We start from the raw sequence: 14,310 nt of genomic DNA, 5'->3' as shown, positions 1-14,310 counted from the left end.
TAACAACCAAGAAAAATGTTGAGCATTTACAGTTCATATTGTCCCAGATTCCATTTTTTTCTTAGGTAATGCCTACAGAATTTACACTTCTACATTTTGGTGCCTGTATTTTTACATTCTCAAGCTAAAGGCTATTTTCCCTATATATCAATAGTTAGGGTACTCTGGTACTCTGAGTAACGCTGACATGGACTTATTACTATATTCCAGAAAGTCCAACTCTTTGAGGGCAGGCTGTTTGCATATTTATCAAAAGTCAACCTATATACACTCAGATAAAGCTGTTTAGAATTAAGTTATATAAGCCAAGCTTATTGCAATCAGTCCTTATTTTACCTCATTTGTTCTTGTAAATAAATTAAAAACACAATAAGTAAAACACACGCTGAAACAACTGTTGTTACTAAGGATATGACTGTAAGGATATGACCTTACTCAATATAAGTATTTATATGACTGTACCTTACTCATGTATATGTCAGAAGACATACAAAACACCAATTATTTCATACAGCTACTTCAGTCAATTTTATGTACTAATGCTCTCCATCATATCTGACTTTAGTTTAATACACAAAATATGAAATATGGACAATCTGGACAAATGAGTTGTTATTTTCTTAATATATGTAGAAAGCAGTATTCTTAAAAGTTTAACGCCAATTTTAATAACAGTAACTGTATTGATGTTTTTAACCTAAGATCTCAAAAAATACATATACATTCAAGCCCATAATTTCCTTAATAAAATAGTTTTTTGTGATAGCTGATCTCTCAAGAATATATAATACTTTTCTCTAAACAAACATCCAATTGCCATTCATATTTGCACATAAATAGCACCTATATATAATGAGATAATATTTCTATCATCCATTCCTGGAACATGTTGGGAACTTAATCTTCCTAAATTAACTGGATAACAAATATCAGTAATTATGAAACCGTCTGTAAGCAATGTTCTAAATAAAATTTATTTATAAACACTAGAGGGTGCTCTAATTCAACAATGTCTGCTCATTGCTGTACACCTGAAACTAACACAACATTGTTAATCAACTATACTCCAATATAAAATAACTTAAAAAACAAAAACAAAACACAGTGCCTAGTATCTGGCTTTGATGCTTAATATAATTTTCTCCTTGATTATAGATAAATGAAGATAATTATCAGCACCAACAATTTTTGCTTTTGAACTAATACATGGAGATACTTTATGAGACAAAAATTTCATCTTTCCAGAACATAAAATAAAACTTAGTAGAATTCCACTGAAATCATTTTTATTGTACAATTATTATGTATTTAATATTGTGTTAAGTGGATAGAACAGAAAATAACACAGAAGAAGTATAAAGATAGTCCTTATCTCTAAAGGAAATTAATGCAATATTCAGATGATTAAGAGAAGGTATATCTTGTATCTTACAGGCTTAACTTCAAGGGAAATTACAAAATGAATTTGGTAAAAAAACATATAGTAGCTCAATTTCAGCTGCTAAGTATTAAGGTATAGTTTAGCTATTTTACAAAAGTAATTTGAAATTTTAAATAATAAATAAAAGTGATATTGTTGAGGGTATCACCTGCTGTCTCAAGAAAATATTTTTTAAGCCAACAGATGCAGGAAATTGAAAAAGAAAAAATCCAACACTTTGAATATGCATAATAGGAAATAATAATAATATCAATTTCAAACCTTCATAAGGAATAATTTACTGCTAGTTTTTTAATTTATTTCTAAAACATGCACAAGCTCAATCATAAATCTTTTAAATTTTCAAAATTAAAAGTACTTTATATGCCGCCGTTTGACAATCCAGAAAAGTTCCCTGGAGTATGAGTTTCCAATAGACAGCATTAAACAATCCCAAATAACAAAGTTTAATGGCTAGGAAAATATACGTCTATATAGTTCAAGAAAGTGGCTATTAACTGAGACACTATTTAATCCCAACGAAGTATTGTGCCTTTAAAAATGTTTACAGAAAAGAAAACAAGCAGAACATTATAAATACTTCTAAATTCACGTACCCCAAATCAAGCAGTCTCTCGCAATCTCTCTCTCTCACTCTCTCTCTCACACACACACATGCACGCGCACACTCACTACTCACACACACACAGTCCATTCCCCAAGAGGGGAGTACTTGGCTTATACCTCTCTCTCTCATTCTCTTCCCTAATCAATAACTAAGAGCCCCCAAAGAAATCCTAAAGATAAACTTTTGAAGATTAATAGAATACAACACTAGGCAAAAGCCAGAGATAGGACTGAACCAGGCTCACAAACCACCCAGACTCTATGAACCAAAACACGTGGCAGAGAACTAATCAGATTGCTGGAGCCCAGAGAAATTCTGAAAATGCAAGCATTGTGTTACAGTTTGAAGTATACATTTGGCACCTATATTCTTTTGACACTCACTTCCCCTTTATATGTTTATCTGCCTTGCATCTACCAGATTCCTAGGGCCCTATTATACTCTAAATGCCCAGCTGCCAACTTCCCTATTCAGTGTCACGTCATTTAACACCTTCTACTGCAATAGGTGACAACCTACACATTGTTAGAGAGTATTAATAATGTTTGAAACATTCACATACCTGCCCCATCATGAAGGTCTTCTGAACCATCATATATACCTCTACTGACAGAAAAGTATGGCTCTGAGACAGTCAATTATTGTTGTGTAAGTTTTAGTCCCTTTTTTTTTTTTTTTTTTTTTGCGGTACAAGGGCTCTCACTGTTGTGGCCTCTCCCGTTGCGAAGCACAGGCTCCGGACACGCAGGGCCAGCGGCCATGGCTCACAGGCCCAGCCACTTCGCGGCATGTGGGATCTTCCCAGACCGGGGCACGAACCCGTGTCCCCTGCATTGGCAGGCGGACTCTCAACCACTGTGCCACCAGTGAAGTCCCTGTTTTAGTCCTTTTTAAACCAAGCCTGAACTCATACTTCTACAAACGTATTTTGGAGCTACAACATAACCCTAATCAAGATCTTAGCTTCCCACTGATATTTAGAGTTTCTGCCCATTAATCTGAAAAGTATAGGGGCTACATAAAGTAAAGAATGGGTAGAAATGTGTGATTTTCTTTATAAATACTAATTTTCATCTCTTAATATAATGTTACATAAAAGTTTACAAATCATGAGACTAGAATACTCTATTCAAATAAAAATTTAAGATGAATACCTGCTTTCCATGATTCCTGAATCTGGCTGCAAACTAATAGTCTCTGTTGTAATTTCCACTTTCCGTACACTTCCAAAGAAATCAGTTATCAGTACATTTTTAGGATCCCTCTGAAAAAGATCAGTGCGATGTCCAGGAGTAGACACACATAGACTTTTGGGGCATACCTGAAACTGAAAAAAATATGTACAACAATAATAAATACACATGCTTACATATTCATACAACTTTTATTAAATCCATTAATACAATATAGTAGACTGTAATATATTTTCAAAGCTCTCCCAACCTAAAGAAACTACTGGTTCTAAAGATTAAAGTTTCATTGCTATCGTAATGCTTGACACTTTAAGAAGCTTTACAGACATTAGAATAGGTTATCAATAAAACAGGAAGCTGGCAAGGCAACGAAAAAACATTCACTTTTTTAAATCATTTGCTACAAAGTTTATTTTGAACACTTATTTATGAGAACTCATAGGCAACACTATGACAAGAGAATTGCTTTTTTTCTGTAACTACATCCATCTCAGTGGAATGCTCTACCAGAGCATTTTCTAAACATTTTGTAATCATGACCCTTCATTCAAACTTTAAATTCAAATAAAATATTACGTAGTAGGCTCAATATGTAAAAAAAGATGAAACGAGAGCTGCTCTGGATTGCAGGAAGTTAAGTGTAGCCTGTTCACTAGCTATCCCCCTCATCCTCCTGCTGTGAATCTACAAAAACCATTCTATAAATCAAGTAACTTTCTTAGTTTATCCATGATAAAAATTACAAACCCAAAGCACCTCATACACTATAGTGCTCCAGAGAATAGTCTGAAAACTACAACTTCACCACTACACAGATCTCGCAATATTTTTTATGTTAATCTTATTCCTGATATTCCATATCAGTGCATTACCAAGGACCTTTGCAGGACATTTGGTCCATGCCAAAAGGTCCTTGATATTTGGTCCTGTCCAAAACCATTTGGCATGAACCAAATATGCTCATGAACATTTGGACAAGACCAAATTTCAAGGACCTTTTGGCATGGGCCAAATGTCGTATGGACGTTTTGGACAGGACCAAGTGTCTGCTAACCCCAGACACATGTTCATTCACTCAGCAAAGCATAAAAAGTGTCTATTATACACACATCATATGGTTACCTTCCATAGGGGATACAAAAATTGATGAGACTTGGGTCCTCTCCTCAAGGCTTTAAGTCTAGTCAGAGATGAATAAACATAACAAGGTAGAAAAAAAAGGGACAGGCTCTAATTCAGAAAAAGATAAACTTCTTAGTGTTTGAGGATAAGAAAAAAGGAGTGGGGCTTTAGCTATTTTCTGAAGGAAAAGGAAGATTAGATTGGAAATAACATTCCTAATAAAGGAGCAGCTGCAGAGACATGTTAAGGCAAAGGACTCAATCTGGCAGAAGCCCAGCATATATGAAGGAAACCATTACAGGCCCACTAGTAAGGACCCAGAGCCCACAGCACTTGCCCACTTGTAGGGACAAGACTATCTGCGTAGGTATAATCACCAACACGACCGTAGAGATGGGGAAGGGCACAGCAACTATATATGAAACAGTGTTCCAAGCACTGTGTTAAGCACTTTGCAGATATTCCCATTTAAGCTTACCAATAACTTTGAGGTATACAAAAATTATTATCTCTCCTTCAAACTAAGGCTCAAAGAGATTAATTGGTCTAACATCATACTGCCTTCCAGGTTCAGGAAAGCAATAACAGGAAATACAAAGAAGAGTTCAGGATATAAATTAAGAAGCAAAGAAGGAAAAAAGGGTGGGGGAAGATCAAGAAAGTTAAATGGACAAAACAGACAGAAGGCTGAATAAACAAAATAAAAGATAAAATAAACAAGATAAAATTAAAGTTCGAGGTATATCAAAGGTATTCCTGTATGAGCAACTTGGTCAGCTTTATTAGGTACTAGCTGAAGCAAACAGGAAAAGAAAAGCAGTTGAATGAGCTTGGCAAACACTAAATAAGTATTATATTCTTTGCTGCTAAAAACAAAAACAAAAAACTTCCACTTTAAAAAAAATTGAATTATAATTGAAACAATTATATTAGTTTCAGACGTACCACATAGTGATTTGATTTTTTTTTTTTTTTTGCCGTACGCGGGCGTCTCACTGTTGTGGCCTCTCCCGTTGCGGAGCACAGGCTCCGGACGCGCAGGCTCAGCGGCCACGGCTCACGGGCCTAGCTGCTCCGCGGCATGTGGGATCTTCCCGGACCGGGGCACCAATCTGTGTCCCCTGCATCGGCAAGCGGACTCTCAACCACTGCGCCACCAGGGAAGCCCATGATTTTTTTATACATCACAAAATGATCACCATGACAAGTCTACTTACAATCTGTCACCATACAAAGTTATTACAATATTATTGGCTATATTCCCTATGCTGTACATTACTTTGCCATGACTTATTTACTTTTAACTGGAAATTTGTACTTGTTAATCCTCTTTATCTATTTCACCCGTGTCCCCACTCACCCACCCCTCTGACAACCATCTATTTGTTCTCTGTATGTCTACTTCTGTGTTTTTTCTTTATATTCCACATATAGTTGATAGCATACAGTATTTGTCTTTCTCTGACTTATTTCACTGAGCATAATACCCTCTAGGTCCATCCATGTTGCTGCAAATGGCAGAATTTCATTCTTTTCTAAGGCTGAGTAATATTCCATTGTATATATAGCACAACTTTACACACTCATCTATTGATGGAGACTTATGGTTGCTTCCCTATCTTGGCTATTGTTAATAATGTTGCTATGAACACTGGGGTGCATGAGAGTGTTTTCCCCTATTTTATATTCTTACCTCCTTTGTTGTGTATTAACTGACCATATAAGCAAGCATGCCTTTATTTCCAGGCTATCTATTCTGTTCCATTGTTCTATGTGTCTGTTTTTGTACAGTACCATATGATTATTATTTTTTTAATTTGAAAATCTAATTGGCTTTAACAGGCCAATTCATGAATCAGGCAGCATCCCATCTAGCAACTAGAAGGGTGCTCTGAGGAGTTGTACAAAATAGGTTTTATAGGAGGAAAGTCGGGGAGCTATTAGCAAAAGAAAAGATTTTGTTAGGCCAGGCTTCCTTTGGGGGGTGTAGGGGGAGGAAATGACACGGGTTTTATCATGCAGATTGCCTCTAGGGGGATGGGGGATAGAGAGCGCCCAAAACGTTTTTTGCTTAATTCCCATAACATCCACAGATCATAGTTCCAGGTTCATAAATTTTTCATAAATTTTAAGTTGGTCATTCTCTTCATTTCATTTCTGACCTTCCAGTCTTAGGAGATCATTTGCCTGGCAGTTAGCAGCTGCGCACATGAATTGAAAGCTTTTGAGAGAATATGATCTGCCAGGGGGATTATTATGATTATTATAAGCAGGATAATCCCAGTACTTGGAAGGCACTTCAGAGTCAGGTCCCCAAGACCCAAACCAATCAAAGAAAGACCCAGTTGAAGGAGTCACCCTTTTAAGCCAAGTGGTTTGCTCAGTGACTGAAATGTCAATCCTGTTGGTGGCACTGGCCACAGTACAGACACCTCCTGGTTCAGCTAAAAGATAATCAAGGACTATTCTATAATCAAGAACAACTCTAGCCACAGAGTCTAAGGATCTTTTCTGGGCAGCTAATGCTTTAGCAGTGGGTTCTGCAATACTTTCAAGAGTTAAGAAGAGGCTTCTGATCATATTCTCATTTGTATTTACTCCTAATCAGGGAAACTGACCCTGCCAAAGGAAGCGATTCTGAATTACGAATGCCTCCTGGTAGGTCCTTTCTAGAACAGCTAGGGGCACAGTTAGATTATCTAATAGGTACTGCCTGGTTATATACCAGCCATCTAGGCATTCATAGGCCCAAGGAAGAATAACCATCACTGACTAAGACAAATCCTGTCAGGGCACAAACTACTTCCACTTAGGTGGCACTGTTAATGGATTCATTTGCAAGTGTTGTTGCACTTGCCCATTCAAGCCAAGGGTCAGTCAGATTTTCTCCTAACCTGAAATAAAAAGTTGTTCTAAATTTGAGAGGTTACCCCTCTAAGCAATGGCCTGGGAGATACGGATGATGGCGTTATCTTTCCAGGTCAATTCCAGAGTAAAGGAAAGAAAGCAAAGAGGAAAAGGCTTTAGTTAAAGTATGAAGTCTTGATCCGTTATCTTGGGCAGAAGCATCAATGTCAGCTACTTCTCTTCCTCGTCAGTTTGATTCAGGGGTCTCCAGCATTAGTACAGGACCAGATGCCAGGTGGAATCCTCCTTGGCTGTGAGATGTGCACCCAAGCCTCAAAACCTTTTAGTTTTGCAGCAGTGTCAGTGGTCAGGAACACTTGGTTAGGTCCCTTCCAATGGGGCTCAAGGGCTGCCTTTGTTCTTAGTGATTCCAAATCAGAAGGGTGAGAAAAAGCTGGAAATGTTAATTGGGTAAGTCATAGTCAGATATCTGAGGAAACTAGAGGAATCTTTGACCACAAAGACAATTAACAGGACTAGAATCTAATATCTACAAAGGTGCAAACATAATTTTTCTCTCTATGATTATCCCATTTTTTTAAACCAGAGATAATCACAGTAAAACTAATTTGTCTGTATTAAACTTGGCCTGATTTTTATAGAGGTACAGCAAGAATAGTGACTGACCATGTAAGTTCTTTTTTAAGATTGCTTTGCTGGAACTTTGTAAGCAAAGTACCAGCTTGATTTTTCCACGTGGTTTCTTGCAGCTGTCTGGTCATGTCTGAGTGTATGTACACATTCCAGTCAAAGCCTTGGTAATATAGCCCATGTTTCTAATTGTGTCCTGTTACAAGGAACATGCAAATAAGAATATTCACTAAGAGTTTCTGAATTTGGGGGATCAGATAGGGAGAAAAAGTAAATGTTTCATCTTTGTTCACAAAGGTATATATTACCAAATTGTTGATAGCTTAAGAGAAAAGATTTCTTTAAATCTGGAAAAAACATTAAAGAACCCGCAATATTTTAAACACAGTCATAAAAATTAAAATCATCCTTATCAGTTCATTCAGCCCCATGTTATTAATTCTTGTTCTGCTTGAATCCAGTTTTTTCCGTTAGTTCTCTCAACCTTGCCTGATGATTGAGGGTGATAGGGACAATAATAATTCCAAGAAATTTGCAAGGCTTTCGTTAAAGACCGTATGATTTTCCCAGCCAAGTGTGTGCCTCAATCACTGGAGATTGTGGAAGGTATACCCCAGGTGGGAAACACATTTTCTAACAGTTTCTTTGCCACGGTGAGAGTACTGGCCTTGCAGCAGGGGAGGGCTTCAACCCATCCGGGAAACATACATACAATAACAAGAACATACCGATAACCCATACTAAGTGGCAAATGAATGAAGTCCAGTTGTAGGTGCTAAAGGAGACGAGAGAGAGGAGGTCTGAGACCACCTCTAGGGACAAAAATTGTTATTCTTAAATGCACTGGTGGGTGGGCAAAAGAATGCAAAAAAAGAAAAACGTTTGCCAGGAAGAACCAAACGCTGTCTAGGTTCTCCCATAGCCCTGACTGGTCATTCAGTTTACAGCCATTATTTACCCACCTTAATTTCTCTGATTCAGGAACAAACTGTTGCCATGTTACAATGACATCAGGATGGCAAAAGTCTGGCAATGAGAGGGTCATGTTTTGCAGAAGCAGAATGGACTTCATCCACATGTGCCACCATCTTTATAAGCCTCTATTGCTGCTGCCTTTGCATGAAAGTCGGCTAGGGCAACTCCCTAATACTGAGGTTCAGTCCTTTGGTGTAAGTCTCAATTTTGATGACAGACAATATAATACACCCGGATATATCAGACTTTCAAGAATTTCATGCAATTTCTGGAACACTTATAATACATACCTATATAGACACAGCATAAAGAAGGCTTGTTCCTTCTTATTAGACAATGTTTCCCATGTAACTTAAAGTATGAAACAAGCCTAATCAGTTTAACATCTTCCTTTTTATAAGGAGAGGAAATACATCCTTTGAGATGTTCCAGGCACCCTCTGAAAAACTTGAAAGTTAATTGAGGTCAAAAGACTTCAGTTTTAGAATCTGATTTTGGGAAGTCTGTCAAAGATACCAAAAGGTTTGGACACTTGAAGAAACAGGATCACAGATCAATATGAAACAATATTGTCTACTTAGCAGATGAAAAAAATTAAGTTCTAGTTTGAAGTACACTATTGATAATAAAGGTTAATTTTTAAAACCTTTATAAACAATTCAATTTCAGCCAGCTTGATTAGACAAGGTAAAATTCTCTCTCTCAACCTTTTATATACGTTTAGTTTGTCCTTCATAACCAGAAGTTCTAGTTAAGACAAAATTATCCTCATTTCCCTTAACACAAATGCATCTTTATTCCTCATACTTTTTCTTAGCCAAAAACACATCCTGCTTTTCCCTGCCTATGGAGATGTCTCCCATATCGTTTCTAATAGCTTTACTTGCATAATTAGAATTTTTAACCTTTAAAAACCTTAATTTCTAGTGAAAATTTAGGAAGTAAACAATTGTGGACTATCTCTTACCCTAGCATTACAGCTTGGCAAACTTATAAATACTTTTTTATAATTTCTAGAAACATGTGCTTTCTCATAGAAAATTTCTCAGCATGGCACCAAACAAGTGTGAATGAATAATGTTGCCTGCCATATCAGTAAACAAAGGATGTTGCAGCCATCGAGCCACTACAGCTGCTCCCAAAGGTGCACCCTGAAGGGACTCAGGATGGGAAAGCCCAGGATACTGGCCCTAGACAGCTATGATGCATATCAAAGGAATGATTTCAATGAGCCCAGACTTTTGCATCTTCCCATACATAGAAAAGTGCTAAATTCATTAATTTGAGATGCCTGGTTTTATTTAATTAACAGTAATCTTTTTTTTTTTTTTTTTTTTGCGGTACACGGGCCTCTCACTGCTGTGGCCTCTCCCGCCGCGGAGCACAGGCTCCGGACGCGCAGGCCAAGCGGCCATGGCTCACGGGCCCAGCCGCTCCGCAGCATGTGGGATCTTCCCGGACCAGGACACGAACCCGTGTCCCCTGCATCGGCAGGCGGACTCTCAACCACTGCGCCACCAGGGAAGTCCAACAGTAATCTTTTGATATTCTGACTACCTGGTCTTCCTTGCAAAAACTCATAAAATCTGGTTCCTCCCTTACCTCTTCATAACAGTCCCTCAGAGCTATCTGAGAAGCTACATCCTGGGCTTAAGTCCTCAATTTTGTCTGCCAAACAAAACATAATTCTCAACTTTTGGTTGCACATTTTTTTCACTCGACACACGCTTACTAATAAACCCAAATTTATCTTTAGCTTCTCTATAATAAGAAACCAAAAGTAGATAAACCTATGTTCAATAATTAATGGCTCAGTATTTTTTCTTATTTGGGGAGATCTAGATATTCAATAAATTTCTAGCACTTAATCTTAGCAAAACTTTAAGGTTTCAGGTTACTGAAAAGATTTGGGAAATTAATTTGAAAAGTTCAACTAAGAACTTTTTATCCTACTTATATTTATTTAATACTTGCTCTTAACAATTATTTAGATTACTTATGAAAACTTCATCATATCCAGCTATTTTCCTTGCAAGCCTAGGTAAAATAAAAGTATTATATTTAATGCTGATAACTCTAAAGACATCTCTGCTTTAATTAAACCAACAACCTTAAACTAGCTTTTATTTACAAAAGATATCTTAGATCACATAATTTTAAAAAGCATTTCAGTTAGTTTCTGTTGTATTTCTGACAACTTTGGAATGCCCATTTTGACTCCACATTGGCTCTGTTTCTCTGACTTTAGCCTTTGCTTTTCCTTGCTTTTGTTATTATAATCATACATAATGGCCTGCCGCAGGGAACCCTACCCACCTGCGAATGGCTGCATGAAAGAAGAAATTAACACATGCCCTCCTGGAGGCTGGCCATTCCAGGAGATGTTTTTGCAAGACTGATGGCCCTTTTTACTTTACTTCCTCCCCGCCTCTCCCTCTCTATTCTGCCTTCTTACTTTACTTCCCTCTCTGATTCTATAAAAGAAACTGGCATCCAGACCCCAATAAGATGTTTTTATTGAGGACCTTAGTCCACCACCTTCTCGGTCTGCTGCCTTTCTGAATAAAGTCATATTCCTTGCCTCAACACCTTGTCTCCCGATTTATTGGCCTGTTGTGCAGCGAGCAGAGCGTGCTTGCACTCGGTAACACAATCGTTACAAGCTTGTCTTCAAACCAACTAAATAGAGCTCTTCTACGAAATAATTCTGCAGTACCATCTAGAAGTTAAAAACAAACACCACCACATATCTACAACGTACATAAGGAGGTACACACAGATGCAAAGAGAGATCTCATAGTTACCAATATTTGTGGAGAAGACACTTAAGATTTTTTTTTATCTGCCAAATTTCCAAATTTTTCTTCCCTTCTTTTTTTTTTTTCTCTGATAAGAAACAATTGCATTTCAAAGAATGGCTCTTAAGTCTCAGAGAATATAGAGATAGGAAATCTACACCACAAAGACACAGATTAAGTACAGAACAATTCTATTTCCAAAGTCCCAATATCTACAAGTATTTTGAGATGAAGAGAGGAGGTTTGGGGATTGGCAAAAAGGAATGACACCCATCTACCTATTGTTGGAATGTTTCTTTTCCTCTGGGTATATCTAGCTTCGGGTATAAGGTCTAAATTCTTACCAGACTCTGAATAATTTCAGTTCCCTAAGTGTTTAAGGGAATAATTTAGCAGTTTATCCAAAAAATCTGTATCATCAACTCTGTGAGGGGCCCATATGGGAGTTTAAGTTGATGTTGAAGAATTTGCACAGAGCCTTGAGAACAATCTCTTTTCCAGTGTCCCAGCTGATAACAGCTGAAACATTGATCTCTGGGCAAGTGTTTTAATAATGAACCCCCAAGAAGGTGAAATGGGGAGGCCTAGGCATTGTTTTAGATATCTTTTGTATCTTTAATTTTTCATTGGATTTTGCAACGAATCTTTTAATGAAGTTATTTTGGAATTTTGAAAGCTTTTGGAGACTTCTGCATACTAATTAAAATAGGTATTCCATTTGGTTTATTTAACTTGGGAGCCCTTGTTTTTAAGTGATCTTACCTATTTGGAATATTCCTCATAATGGCCAATGTAATTCTAGGTTGATTTTAGTAAAACTTTGCCATTTTGTTAAATAACTGCAGCTTCCAGGATTCACAGTTCTTAAATATAAACTAAGCAGATGTGATGGAAGGCAGTGTGCTCAACTATTTGTGCATAAAGGATCATGTTTCTTCTAGCTAGGCCTTTGGTTTTCTCAGTCAAACTAATACCTAAGAGGTACTTGTGGCAGGGTTGGGAATTATGCGGTGTTTTACAGTGTACGTTATTGCATGGAAGTTTTCTTGAGGTTGGTGAGTGACCTAGATGTCAGTCTAACCCATTCTGTGACCAACTTAACCTAACATGAGACTCTTTGGGTGGGGTGATGAGCACTCTAATAACTTTTAAACGTCTGGTACCCACCAAACTTTGCAACTTTTTAGCTTCTGAAATTCCCATTAGCAATGGGCTTTACTTCGTGTGCACATTAACAGAAACCCATGGTAACTAAAAGAGAGAGAGAGAGAGAGAGAGAGAGAGAGACTGGGGAAAGGACTGAACGAGCAGACCTCAAAGAATGAGTACTGCAGACTGATTCCAAGCAAAAGGAGAACTGCAGCTATAGCTAGTAGTTCTCAACAGGGAATCTGGGAAAGGATTCCAAACAAATGGGGAGGTGCATATTAAACCATCATAGTTCCAAATGTGGAGACAGAATCAAGGGACTGGAGTTTTCCACTCAAAACAATGAACTGTGGAAAGCTAATTAGATCAGGAGCTCGAACACAAAAAGAACAGAGCTCAACCAAAAGGAACTTACCAATGGCCCTTGGAAACAGCAAGAAAGACAGTGAACTGAAAAGGGTTCACAGGGTGCCATGCCTGTGTTTCCTGCTCCTTGAAAGCCATCCCAAGTTCACTTCAAATCTCATCACTGCCACCCATCCGTTAAAAAGTAAAAGTCAACCAAGTAAATTTGAAGATGTATTTGGCTTTATTAGATGATTCATGAATTGGGCAGGCAGCATCCCATCTAGCAACTAGAAGGGTGCTCCCAGTACCACACTTGTTTTGATTACTATAGCTTAGTAGCATAGTTTGAAATCAGGGCATATGATATCTCCAGCTTTGTTCTTCTTTCTCAAGATTGCTTTAGCTATTTGGGGTCTTCAGTGCTTCCATACAAAATTTAGGATTATTTGTTCTAGTTCTATTAAAAAAAGGTCTTTATTATTTTGATATGGATTACATGAAATTTGTAGATTGCTTTGGAAAATTGGACATTTTAGCAATATTAATTCTTCTAAATCAGAAGCATGGATTTATTCTACTTATTTGTGTCATCTTCAGTTTCTTTCATCAATGCTTAGAGTTTTCAGAATACAGGTCTTTCATCTCCTTGGTTAAATCCATCTCTAGGTATTTTATTCTTTTTTATACAATTGTAAGAGGGATTGTTCTCATCACTTCTCTTTCTGATAGTTCATTATTAGTGTACAGAAATTCAGCCAATTTTTGTATATTAATTTTGTATTTTACAACTTAACTGAATTCATTATTAGTTCTAATAGTTTTTTTGGTAGTCTTTAGGGATTTCTGTACTATGCCATCTGCAAATAGTGACAGTTTTGCTACTTCTTCCTTTCCAGTTTGGATGCCTTTTATTTCTTTTCCTGACTAATTTCTTTTTTTTTTTTAACATCTTTATTGGCGTATAATTGCTTTACAGTGTTGTGTTATTTTCTTCTGTAAAACAAAGTGAATCAGCTACATGCATACGTATATCCCCATATCCCCTCCCTCTTGCATCTCCCTCCCCCACTCCTTATCCCACCCCTCTAGGTGGCCGCAAAGCACCGAGCTGATCTCCCTGTGCTATGCAGCTGCTTCCCACTAGCTATCTATTTTACATTTGGTAGTGTATATCTGTCA

The 14,310-nt window shown here is 37.3% G+C and overlaps 1 protein-coding gene across 1 annotated transcript in view; it reads right to left on the bottom strand.

Annotated features, from left to right (window-relative positions):
• Window positions 1–14,310, bottom strand: part of PIGK (phosphatidylinositol glycan anchor biosynthesis class K) — a 135,803-nt gene that overhangs the window by 71,943 nt on the left and 49,550 nt on the right. Inside the window, exon 9 of the mRNA XM_029229157.1 lies at window positions 3,203–3,375. Within this exon, the coding sequence (XP_029084990.1) occupies window positions 3,203–3,375 (173 nt within the window). The remainder of the gene's footprint in view (window positions 1–3,202; window positions 3,376–14,310) is intronic.

Source organism: Monodon monoceros, unplaced genomic scaffold (genome assembly GCF_005190385.1).
Source record: "Monodon monoceros isolate NGI ecotype Baffin Bay Population unplaced genomic scaffold, NGI_Narwhal_1 Super_Scaffold_18, whole genome shotgun sequence".
Taxonomy (NCBI): Eukaryota; Metazoa; Chordata; class Mammalia; order Artiodactyla; family Monodontidae; genus Monodon; species Monodon monoceros.
Note: the sequence above shows the minus strand (reverse complement) of the source record. Positions and strands in the feature narration are given on the sequence as shown.